This window comes from Perognathus longimembris, chromosome 8 (genome assembly GCF_023159225.1).
Source record: "Perognathus longimembris pacificus isolate PPM17 chromosome 8, ASM2315922v1, whole genome shotgun sequence".
NCBI classification, from domain to species: Eukaryota; Metazoa; Chordata; class Mammalia; order Rodentia; family Heteromyidae; genus Perognathus; species Perognathus longimembris.
In genome coordinates, this window is record NC_063168.1 from 17,318,833 (window position 1) to 17,331,865 (window position 13,033).

Below are 13,033 nucleotides of genomic sequence, written 5' to 3' on the forward strand. Positions count from 1 at the left end.
CCAAATGGGCTATGTTTATGTGGAAGGAAAGCTACAATTGTAGTGATGACATGAATGTTTTTTCTCACTCACTTCCTTGTACAACTTCATAGATATAGTCAAAGACCTAATAGCTCCATGAGCCTTCTAGTTCTGTGCCTGATGTTTCTAGCTTAGTTATCATTAATCTTCACTCGGAAAAGATGATCCCCTTGACCTAGAGCAATTAAAGTTACCAATTACTTATTTTAAGACATAAACCATGTAGACTAACCATTTGTATATATACTATAATCCATATGTGACAATTGCATGTGTGATTCAAATGTACCAAGAGACCATTCTGATTAAAAAACTAAAAAAGAGCCAGGCACTGTTGACTTACCTGCTCCTAGCCACACAGGAGGCTGAGATTTAAGAATTGTGCTTTCACCATTGTGAAACTGGCAATATTGCCAAAGGCTATTTATGAATTCAATGCAATATCCATCAATATCCAACACCATTCTTTAATGAAATAGAGGAAGCAATCTAGAAATGCACATAGAACAATAAAAGACCTGAATAACAAAAATAATCCTAAGTAGAAAGAATTGTGCTGGAGGAATTTCAATACCAAACTTCAAGCTGTATTACAAAGGTATAGTGGGCTGGGGATATAGCCTAGTGGCAAGAGTGCCTGCCTCGGATACACGAGGCCCTAGGTTCGATTCCCCAGCACCACATATACAGAAAACGGCCAGAAGCGGCGCTGTGGCTCAAGTGGCGGAGTGCTAGCCTTGAGTGGGAAGAAGCCAGGGACAGTGCTCAGGCCCTGAGTCCAAGGCCCAGGACTGGCAAAAAAAAAAAAAGTATAGTAACAAAAACATGTTGGTATTGGCACAAGAACAGGCCTGAGGACCAGTGGAACAGAACTATGGCTACTTAATCTTTGACAAAGGAACTAAAAACAGGATGGAAGAAAGATAGCCTCTTCAACAAATGGTGCTGGCAAAACTGGTTCAACACCTGTAACAAACTAAAACTAGATCCTTATATATCACCCTGCACCAAAATCAATACCAGTGGATCAAAGAAATCAAGGTAAAAATCAGATACCCTGAAAACACTACAAGAAGATATAGGAGAAACAATTGGGCTCCTTGGCACAGGACAGAACTTCCTTAATAAAGGCCCAGAAATGCAACAAATTAAAGAAAAGTTGGGCAAGTGGGACTGCCTCAAACTGCAGAGCTTCTGCCCAACAAAGCACATAGCTTGCAAGATAAACAGAAAGCCCACAGATTAGGAGAAAATCTTTACCGGTCATACAATGGACAAAGGCCTCAATCTTTAAAATATACATAGAACTAAAAAAATTAAACTCCTTCAAAACAAAACCGCAAAGAAGCAATAGCCCCCTCAACAAGTGGGCTAAAGGCCTAAGAAGAGACTTCTCTGAAGTGGAAATGAAAATGGCCAAGAGACACATGAAGAAGTGCTCTACATCACTGGCCATAAAAGAAATGAAAATCAAAACAACACTGAGATTCCACCTCACCCCACTAAGAATGTCCATTATTGGGAAAACTAATAATAACAAATGCTGGAAGGGATGTGGCCAAAAGGGAAGCCTACTACATTGTTGGTGGGAATGTAAACTTTTTCAACCACTCTGGAAAGTGGTATGGAGGTTCCTCAGAAGGCTAAACATAGAGCTCCCCTATGACCCAGAAGCCGCACTTTTGGGTATCTACCCAAAAGATTATAAACAAGACCACACTAGAGCCACCCACACAACTATGTTCATCGCAGCACAATTTGTCATTGCTAAAATATGGAACCAACCCAGGTGCCCCTCAGTAGATGAGTGGATCATTAAAATATGGTACATACACAATGGAATGCTATGCCCCTATCAGAAAGAATGACATTGCCCCATTCATAAGGAAATGGAAGGAGTTGGGGAAAAAATCATACTAAGTGAAGTGAGCCAGACCCAAAGAAACATGGACTCTATGGTTTCTCTCATAGGGAATAATTAGTGCATGTTTAGGTTAGTCATAGCAGAAAATCACAATAGCACGATAGCTATGCCCATATGAACACGTAAGATGATGCTAAGTGAAATGAACTCCACGTTATGGAAACAAGTTGTATATGATTGTTGTAACTATCTTCAACATGCCATGGCCATGTGAAACCATGCCCTTTTTTTTCTCCCATATTCCCTTTCTGTGGTTTTACCCCTACTATCATTGTATCTGATCTTAGTACCCTGGATACTGTATATACTGGTATTAGAACTAGGGATGGGAAAGTGAATACCAAAATGGAGAGACAGAGGATAAAAAGACAAATGATTCCAAAAGCAATACTTACAAAACTGTTTGGTGTAAACCAACTGTACAACTCATGGGGGAGAGGGAAAAGGGGAGGGTGGCTATAGTAGAAAATGAGGGAGGTGGCTAACAAGTTGGATAAGAAAAGTATTCACTGTCTTACATATGAAACTGTAACCCCTTTGTACTTCACTTTAACAGAGGAGGAGGAGGAGGAGGAGGGGAGAAGGGGGAGGGGGAGGGGGAGGAGGGGCAGGGGGAGGAGGAGAAAGAGGAGGAGGAGGAAGAAGAGGAGGAGGAGGAGGAGGAAGAGGAGGAGGAAGAGGAGGAGGAGGAGTTGTGCATTCAAGCCAGTTTAAGCAAGAAAGCCACTTTAAGTTTAAGCAAGAAAACCACTCAGACAAAGCCAAAGGTGGCACTATGATTCAAGTAGTATAGCACTAATCTTGAGAAAAAGAATCTCAGGGACAGCACCCAGGCCGAGTTCAAGCCCCAGGACAAACAGGCAGACACACACACACACACACACACACACACACACACACACACACACACACACACACACTCACACGTTCATGCACAGAGAAAAGAATGAGGGAGAGAGAGAGGGAGGAAAAATTGGAAAAAAAATATGAGAGAGAATCTAAGTTGAATGTAGAAATACACACTTGTAATCTTGGTACACAAAAGGCAGAGGTAGAAGGTTGACAAGTTCAAAGTCAGCCTTGTATACACAGCTTGCAAGGCCCATTGAGCTACAAGCTTTGTTTCAAAAAGAAAACCATGACAAGGTAACAAACAGTACAAGAAATGTATCCAATGCCCAACATATGAAACTGTAACCTCTCTGTACATCAGTTTGATAATAAAAATGTGAGAAAAAAAAAAGAAAACCATGAAAGTATGGCCCAGTTGTTGAGCACTTTCCTAAGGTATATAGATCCTAAACATTTTTAAATAGTTTTAAAAATAAGGAAATAAAACTGAACCTTTTCAGACAGTCTGTTCAGATTCTTTCACAAGTCATTCTTTTTTTTTTTTCTTTCTCTTTTTTGCCAGTCCTGGGGCTTGAACTCAGGGCCTGACCACTTGTCCTGAGCTTCTTTTTGCTCAAGGCTAGCACTCTTCCACTTAAGCCACAGCACCACTTCTGGCTTTTTCTATATATGTAGTGCTGAGGAATCAAACCCAGGGCTTCATGTGTGCAAGGCAAGCACTCTACCACTAGGCCACATTCTCAGCCCTATTCAGGTTCTTATATCATGAGAAAAAAAGTTTTGTTTTTCTCCTCTGTAGCCTGAATCTGCAAGAAGATGTTACAATCACATTTGCTGAGATAAGATCCAACGCTCAAAGGGTCAAGGAGAGCACATGAGTCACGGACCTAGGAATTTGTGAGACTTCTTATCTCTTCCTGTTATCCTTCCTAAGCCACCTGCTAAGGCTGGATGGTGATTACCTGAGACAGAAAGGAAGTCATCCACTGAAGTGATGTCATCCACAGCCTCAGTCAGCACTCGGACCTGCTTCTCCCACTGGTCTTTGAAGACATCCATGTTATCTTGAGCAACTTTGCTTTGAGGCCGAGCAGCCAGAGTGAGAGCAGCATTGATGACCTGTTTGTTAGAAACAATCCGGAGAAATGATGAAGAAAAAAATGAAATGAAGAGAAGAAAAAGCGGGACCCTAGAACCAGAAGTCTCTACAGATTAAATGGGTTGTCAGTGTTTAGGAGAAAGAAAAGTGGGTTGTCAGTGTTTAGGAGAAAAATAATAATAATAAAGAGGCACAAGTAAGTTATTAACTACCATTAGGTTTTGTTTTGATGCTTCTTCAGATAGAGCAATTAGCCTAAGGTTTCTAAAAGTATTTTATGGACAAGTCTTAGTTATTTGTGTAGGAGAAATGTAACTCCTGCACTTTGCATGTGAAGCTTATAATTTACTTGTTGAGACAAGGTAAATAGATGTGGAACATTTAAATCACAAACCCAAAACAGAGAAAAGCTAAAATGAGTGAAAAAGCTCATTGCAACAGTAATTCTGAATACATGGAGGAGCTAGAATCTCTTTTTGAGAGAGATAAATTTTATAAATACCCCATGATGGATAAGATTTTCCAATTACAAGCAATGGGGGTGAGAGTGGGAAGAAAGACATGAGAACTTAGAGTGTCAAGGGTTGGTGGATGAGCAGTAGGAAGCAGGCTTACCTGGGGGCACAGGCTGTCAATCTGGGTTGCCGCCATCCGAACTAACTTCACCCCTTCCTCATTATTGGAAATGGAACAGGCCAAATTCGCAACCTGTATGGAAGAAGACTCAAGTGAATATAATGTTGGAAGGAAGGGAAAACATACTATTGCATGGTCTTGTACAATCTCTATTAATTCACTTCAAGGAAAATCCTTCTACTATATGATAAGATTATCTTTCTGTATTATGCCAAATGTTTACTACTTCATATTTAGCCTATAACAAATCATTGCTTTGAGTACACATAATGACAGCTTAACAGAGTAGCTAGCTTTAAAATGAGTCCTTATATAGACTGCCCTGATCTACTTACACTCTCTGTGTGCCCACAAAGATACATCCTAGAATAGAGAAAGCTGTGATCTTGGCCACATCTGTATTACAACTTTGATCTGTGAAAGAAATGTTATATGTGATACTTTGAATTTGAGTTTCCTTATTGGCAGAAAGTCAAGGATGGCTCTACTCACAGGATCTCAGATCTGCTGGAAGATGCTAGTCTATCAATGGCCAGTTCAAGTACCTTTAGCAGCAGATGAAATAGATGTGTAGAAAAAGCTGGTATGACTCAAAAGACAGTATAGCAATATTCAATACAGCAAATTAGATTGTGAAAGTGTACCATAAAGGCATGTAAACTTGAATTTTCAAAAAAATGATGTAAGCCAGAACAAAAATGAACTAAATTCAAGTTACATAGGCAAAAAAAAAATGTTATTTCTTCTCATCAAGAAGTGAGAGTACTAATACAAGGTCATGTTGATTGGCTAAGGTCAACAAAACACAAAGCTACCATCAAAACCCTAACCAGTCTGATCGAGCTATTGTCAAAAGGATAGGAAACTGGGAATTAGAAAAGTCAAAGGAGACAAGAAGCGCAACAAGGGCTGTGGAGGAGAGAGCAAGCAGAGTTAAGTGATAAGCCGAGAGAGAATCTGCGGAACCTCTGGGTCACCTGTCCTTTTGCACTTGCTCACCTCTAGCTTCCAAATGTAGGCTACTTCTCTCAGAGATGCCTGAATGCCTCAGAGCATAAAATGTATTGCATATGTGATGAATTCTAAAGCAAAAGAAACCTCAGGTAGACTGTGTTGAGGAGGACAGAGCATAGAGCTGGCAACTAGAAGGCTCAAACTCTAACCAGCAGTGTGATCACTTCACATGGTGAGGGATGTATTCTGATCAGTGACAGTGATGGGCAGGTAATAATTGTAGGTATATCTTCGAAGATGACATCAAAAACTGATTGGTGTAAAATTCACTTTTTGAACGGTAAGATGAAGTCATGTTTTGCTTCTTATAGTGAGAGTATATGCTGAGAGAAATGGCATCTTAAATGAACTATAAACATTACCATGTTTGTTTTTTAAATGTTCCATAGTTCACCTTTGACTCTTCAGGTAATTTTCATTATTATAGTTTTTAATATATCTGAGGACACATAAAATTTCCTTGTACTGATTCACAAGAAAGGAAAGTTATAGTTAATGCCTAGTGGAAGAACACTTCTTGAAACTGAGTAATGACTAATAGTGCAGCTCTCCTAACTTCACTTTCCTTTTCCTATGCCATATTATATTATCTCTTTTCTGCAATTTGAGTACACTTTGTTATATTTTAATTCACTTATATTCCAAGTGCCTGATTCAGTATATGATACAGAATAGGCACTCCATAGGCATTCAAAGAATGATGTAAAGAATAATCTGTGAATTGAGTAGAACTTATATACAGTGATTTGGAATACACCATGGATAAAAGGCCCTCAAAAGTAAAATTGAGTTTCAACTTAATTTGGATAGACAAACTTTCCTTTCTAACAGATGCTTGCCAACACTGCAATATCAAGCAATGGTTCTGAAATTCTGATCATTAGGGTTAGTGCAGAATGTAGCATCTTCTGTCCCTGTTTGGCCTATGAAAACACCAGGTAGTCAGAACATCAGAACAATTTTTCAGGAAAGTACACACACACACACACACACACACACACACACACACACACACGCAGACTTCAGGTTCAATATTTTAATCTTCCATTGCATTCTTCTGACATCTGCCATTGAACAATTGTTTCTCTTATTGAATGATGGTTTTACATGATGGCTTTGTTTGCTCTTCACCATTGTGTCTTATGTATGATAGAAACTCAAGACCACACTTTGAAAGACAATAGCTAGAGAATGTGGCTGGGGGGGTGGGGCATAACATCTCTAGGAAGCATACTGGCCAACACAGAAAAGGGAAAAGCAATCAATCCTTAGGATCAACTCCATTTATGGTACATTCAATGAATGAAACATAAAATCACATAGTTGAAAATCCTCATGATGAGAAACGATAGACTAAAAAAATCATTTGTATACTGAATAGACTATAGTCATATGTAAATACCTACATGAATAAATGCACCAATTGAAGTACATTTATGAAGCCATCAAGGAAACTTAATACTGGCTATATATTTGATATTATGGAGTTATTAATATTTAAAAGTGTGCTAATGGTTTATTGATTGCTTTAAACAAAAGTAAAACTTATATGTTCAAAAGATATGTAGATGAATGAAATTATGTAATGTTTGGGATTTGCTTTATAATTTTCTGGTGTTAAAGAACTGAAAGGAGGCATAAAAACACATTTACCCATTATTTCATAATTGTTGACACTGGATGGTCATGTGTGTTGGTTTATTATGCACTCTCTACTTTGGGATATGCTCAAAACTGTCCACAATCAAAGAATTTTTTTTAAAGTAGTACTAGCTCTGTTAAAACTTTTTAAGATGTATTAGTTTCAAAGATTCAGAGTATAAATCATAACCTAGAGTAGGGTTTGAGGCTGAGGTACGATTTATGCAGACAATAAAAGAATATGTGTCTTTATAGAAGACTAAGCTACAGATACCTGCTCATGCTGGCTGTGCATGCCTTTTGGAAGACAGCACATAGGGACTTAGCATTAAGAAGAGCTGGACTTGCGCACAGAGGAATTGCCAACCACTGAAATCCACAAATTGACAATAAATTTTGTGTAACTTTTGCAAAGGTTTCTTCATCTTTGCTTAAAACAAACAAACAACAAGAAGCCATATGAGGTCCAATGTGAGACCTCATCATTTAACAGACTCTCAGAAAGCAATAATGCTAGCAACACTTGGCAAAAATAAATAGCTGGCAACTCTCCATAGTCCTCCAATTATTTATTATCTTTAATTTTACTGATCCACAAATCCTACAGTCTGGCAGGCTCCACTCTGCAATATACTCCTGCTGTTTAATTCTACTTAAAACTCCAAATTTCATTTACCTTGTATTGTATTCTGAAACATTCCAAAACTATTTCCAATACGATGCTCAGGATTTCCGTATCTCCAAAGACAAGCTTGTGTATTTTAAATTGGTCATGAAGCCATCCAAATCCCTCTGCCTTTCTTACTTTGTTTTGGCTTGCCTTTCTCAGCTGCACACTAAACCCACTGGCATCATGGTGACTCGGAACATCGTTTTTTGTATTTTGATTTGGACAATTTTGTCAGCAAGTAACACAGTATTGCACACTTTGAGGCTGCTCTAATCAATAGTATAGCTTGAAATATCAGCTAACATGTCAACAATAGTCCATGGATACTACTCACAGTAGGTATTTAATAATTCATTTCAATGATCCATTCTTTTTTTTTTTTTTTTGGCCAGTCCTGGGGCTTGGACTCAGGGCCTGAGCACTGTCCCTGGCTTCTTCTTGCTCAAGGCTAGCACTCTGCCACTTGAGCCACAGCGCCACTTCTGGCCATTTTCTGTATATGTGGTGCTGGGGAATCGAACCCAGGGCCTCATGTATACGAGGCAAGCACTCTTGCCACTAGGCCATATCCCCAGCCCCATGATCCATTCTTTAATTGTAGCTCTCATATTACTATCACAAAAACTTTTTAGTAAAATAAAATATCCTATTCTCAAGACACATTATGAACAATTTAGCACTGTTAAGGGAAGGAATGGAGGACAAAAATCATTACCTAGTTTAAAAAGTACAAGTAAAAAAGGGAAATAATGACCACAAGTAGACTGCAACCCAAAAGACATTGGACATTAAGATAAAATTTAGTAAAATTCTCAAACCTGTTTAAATCAACCAAGCAAGTAACCTTATAGGACAACCATGCTTAACTAGCTTAGGCCTTTGCTTCTTCTATTGTAAATTACATCATAAACAAGACATATTCTCCCAGAAGTTTAGAAAACTAATTATATAATTTACACGTTTCATTTTGGACTATCTAAATTGATTTAGGGCTTAAAATTTAAAATAAAATAAAATTTATTTGGTTTTTCTGAATGTAGACTAGCCCATGAGGATGGATGTAAGCCATCTTGGTGAATTAATTGTACCAAATCTCACTTATCCACCATGAATGGAAGCCCTTCCTCCAGAACATTTGCCATTATAATATATATGGGGAAAACAAAGCTGAAAAGACTGCTTGATCCCTGCTGTAAGGTCTTAAAAATGTGTTATCTAAGCCAGGCAAGGATGACTCATGCCTGAACCTTAGCTACTCAAAAGGCTGTAAGATTTGAGGATTGAGATTTGGAACCAAGACACAGAAAGAATAGCCAGGAGACACTTTTCTCAATAGTGGAGCTCTGGTTCAAGTAGTAAAACTAGCTTTAAGGGAACAGTGATCTAGTCTGAGTTCAAACCACAGTGTAGGTACAAAAAAAATTAAGTTATCCTAGGAAAAGGAAGAAGAATCTTTACCATCATGATCAAATTGTGTTAAAGTGATCAGTACTAGCACATAGGAATCTTAAAATCTATTATGAGAAGGTAGGATATCCATCTTACAATGTTAGATTGTTTTTGTTGTTGTTTTGATTTTTTTTGTTGTTGCTTTCTGATTACCAGATTAACACACTTTTCTGGATGCTCAAAGATTGTGGTTTTTTTCTGCTTCTCTTCTGGGGGCATATTGTTTAAGTAGGCAAAGCAAATAATGTCATTTAGCAGGATTAGACCAAAAAGTGAAACAGCAAGGACAGCTGATGTAGATCCCTCTAAGAAATTAACTTGCTTCCTGAACTGAATATGCAATCAGCATGTGTTCCCTAGCTTTAATAATAACCTTAGGTGACTCCAAACACAGTGATTATATTCCTGAGATGCTGCATGGGCAGTGAAATTGATACAATATTGGCAGAAATGTGGAAAAAATACTGTTAGCATTTGAAATGCAAAATGGGAGATTGAACCCAGGTGCTCACACATGTTAACCACGCACTCTCTACCACTGAGTGCTATACATACTCAGCCCATGGAAAATGTTTTCTGATCTCTCAAACACCTGGGCAACTCACAGCTCCAGATAAACAATGTATCATGTCTGTGCAAAATGCCACAGTCTTGACTACTTCCTAGAAAAGCCATAATGTCTGAAGCCTAAGCCTTAATTAAAAGCCTCTGCTATTAAAGCATTTAGGTATCACACCAAAGTGATAGGAGGTAGATTAGGGGGAAAAATTAGATTATTTTCTCTTTTCCTGGCCCTGCAAATCAAATTATACTTTTAATCATCATGATTCTGTTAAATTCCAAATATAGCATGTCTTCAGTGCGTTCAACCTTCAAATGCTGTATCATTTCATTAATTTTTACAGCTTCAGGTATCATATTGATGGTTTGAGAAGAACACACTATTGAAATGAAACCGAAAAGCAATTCGGAGGTCCATAAAGCACTTGTTCCTTATGTTAATACTTCATCATCATAAATTTGAGGATAAAAAGAACTTATTTACTATTAAAAGGAAATTCTTTGAGTTTATAGCCACCAGTCACATGACCTTATAGAAGTACAGAGAGGAGGAATGATGGCACAAATTCATGCTAAGTATTGCTTTCGATCAGCATCATGACAAAGGAGTTTTTGTTCATGGGAATCTTCCTTCATTTCTAGATACTGATAGAATTAGGATACGTATATAGATAGCACTCATATCTATATTTACCTTGCTTACATCTCAAGGTTCTTTCAGAACATGGTTTCTACATAACAGATGGAATCTTACAATTCAGTAAGAAAATAATACACCTTCCTTACAACTATGAAAAGAAAAACAAAAGCAGCTGATGTTAAAGCAAAGATATTTGGCCTTAAAGAGGGGATGGGCTTCTACAGGATATGGACATATAGTATAGCCTGAAGCCACACCTTCAAAATGTGATTTGATGAGAGTCCACAACTCACTGCCACAGACACTAATGTAGGAGTGTGTATCCTTTATGTGGAGGTCTTGTGAAAACCTCTCTCACATTGGAGAGAGTTCCACACTGAAGTGAGTGTATCAGCTTGAATACCACTAACCAGGGTTTTGCTGGATGAAGACTTACACCGCAGCAAAAGTATAATCAAAGCATCATGCTAGTCCCAACATTTTACATCATGAGGGCAAGTGGGATAGGAGAAAACAAAACTTTTTTTTTTTAACCTTGGTTTTATTTTAAATGGCATTTCTAATGCAGCGGATACTTTTTAAAGTTTTGAATGTCTTTAAGTAGTTGTATAAAGGAGATGACCTATAACAAGGGCATTGGGTAGTCTTATTCTATGTACTTATATATTTAAATCAGATAATTGCTGAGTGTGTTCCTCACAGTTTCTATGAGCAATATTCTTCTTGGCCTTAAATTACTCCATTATAAAGTATTAAATAAAAACAGAATCTGCCTTACAAAGTTGTTGCAAGTTTAAGATGAGAAATGAATAAAGTACTTAGCATCCAAAAAGCATTTGACCCTTATTGTCATTTTATGATTTTATTAAAAGTTCACAAAAGAAGTATTTTAATATCAATAAATTACTGACTTAGTCAGCTAAATTAGTGCTTATATAGTAGCCACTGAAGACACAAATTATCCATGTCTTGAACTTATTTGGTAGATGACAGAAGTTAAATGTAGCCATCCCTTGGTATTTTATAAGATTTCAAGTTCTTTACATATAAACGATATGCAACCTCTCATATTCTTTAAGTCATCTCTACATTATTTAGTTTATTACAATAGAAACTGCTCTGTGCCTAGTTGTTCACTCAAAAATGTCTGCACATATTCAGTATGATGTGATTACCTTTGCAAGTATTTTTGCTCTGTGGTTAATTGAATTCATGGACATAGAAGCTATAGACACAAAAAACCCAAATGGTCTGAGAAGTTCATACTGAGATAAATATTACAAAGGAAAGTGAAGGCCATGATAAATTGTGAGGGGAGGTCTGTTTTATATTTTACCATTTGCATAGGCTAATTTGCAATTTTGTACAGTTTGTACAGAGTCAATCTCAGTATTCCTTTTGCTACTGATTATTTCTTGTTATACCTCAAATCACCAGTACTTTGTGTATACTTTTACCTATTTATACTGTGAATTCTTTCAGGAAAGACTTTACCAAATACCTAGCTAACAGCTGCATCCACAGGTGCTTCATTCCACTTTTTTTAATTAACTATATCCCACAGGTTCCTATTCAACTAGTCATGACTAATCGAGGGCCCAATGTTTGGTGATCTGGAATTGTGAGCAGTTATGTTTCCTGTTATCACCAATTTTTTGGCAGTTTAATATCAGCATTCTGTAGCCAATATCGAATGAAACATTGCCACACAGAACTGCAAAGCAATTTCTTTACAGTCGCTTCAGGTCTCACACTCTGGCCTATAGTTACAGACGTATAACAACACAAACCTGCATGGCTAGGGCTCTTCTGGGATGTAAAACAGGTCTTTTGCTTGTCTTCCTGGGGACACGGACACACACACACACACACACACACACACACACACACACACACACACACACACCTATGAAACGCTATGTGCATGCCTGTGCCTAAATTAAAGTGATCAGTCTGCCCTAGTGACTTTAATGGGATTAATCACCAGCTCACATTTGTGAACAAATTGATGTGCTTGCTTCATAGCTGAATCACTCAGCAAAAGTCTATATCCTTTCTATATTAGAAAAAAAACTCTCACTGGCTTAAAATAATGCCACAAAGTATTGCCTGATGTCTTCTTGATGTTGCTTCATCAATAATGTATTATGGGGGAAAAAAATGGAAGAGGCTTGTCATGTGCTAAAACTATGCAAAGCATGTAATGCCTGCCTTTTAATTACCAAAGGCCTGTAGGGATTTCATCAGTTCCATCTTTACATCAAGGTAACAAAATGTGATTAAGCTCCACTATTATTTTGTTTCTTAAAGTCTCATATAAGTAAATAAAATCTTTACTTTTTTCCCAGTGAATAAAACATGTTGACCTTCATATATGTGGGCAGCCTATTAGTAGGAGTTTAGCTCCAAGTTCTGTCTCCAGCAATGGGGACTAGATGCACTGAACCATACGGTGCTTGACATTTAGCAAGAGCCAAGGAATGTTTGCAGAATGAAGATCCAGATGAATAAATGAGTGCAGCTACT

General features: G+C 37.7%; 1 protein-coding gene across 1 annotated transcript in view; it reads right to left on the reverse strand.

Moving 5' to 3' along the window:
• The window catches only part of Ctnna2 (catenin alpha 2), a 1,054,352-nt gene that overhangs the window by 86,965 nt on the left and 954,354 nt on the right, over positions 1–13,033 (reverse strand). Inside the window, exons 12-13 of the mRNA XM_048352594.1 lie at positions 4,512–4,604; positions 3,760–3,916 (exon numbers count right to left, since the gene is read on the reverse strand). Coding sequence (XP_048208551.1) covers positions 3,760–3,916; positions 4,512–4,604 — 250 coding nt within the window. The remainder of the gene's footprint in view (positions 1–3,759; positions 3,917–4,511; positions 4,605–13,033) is intronic.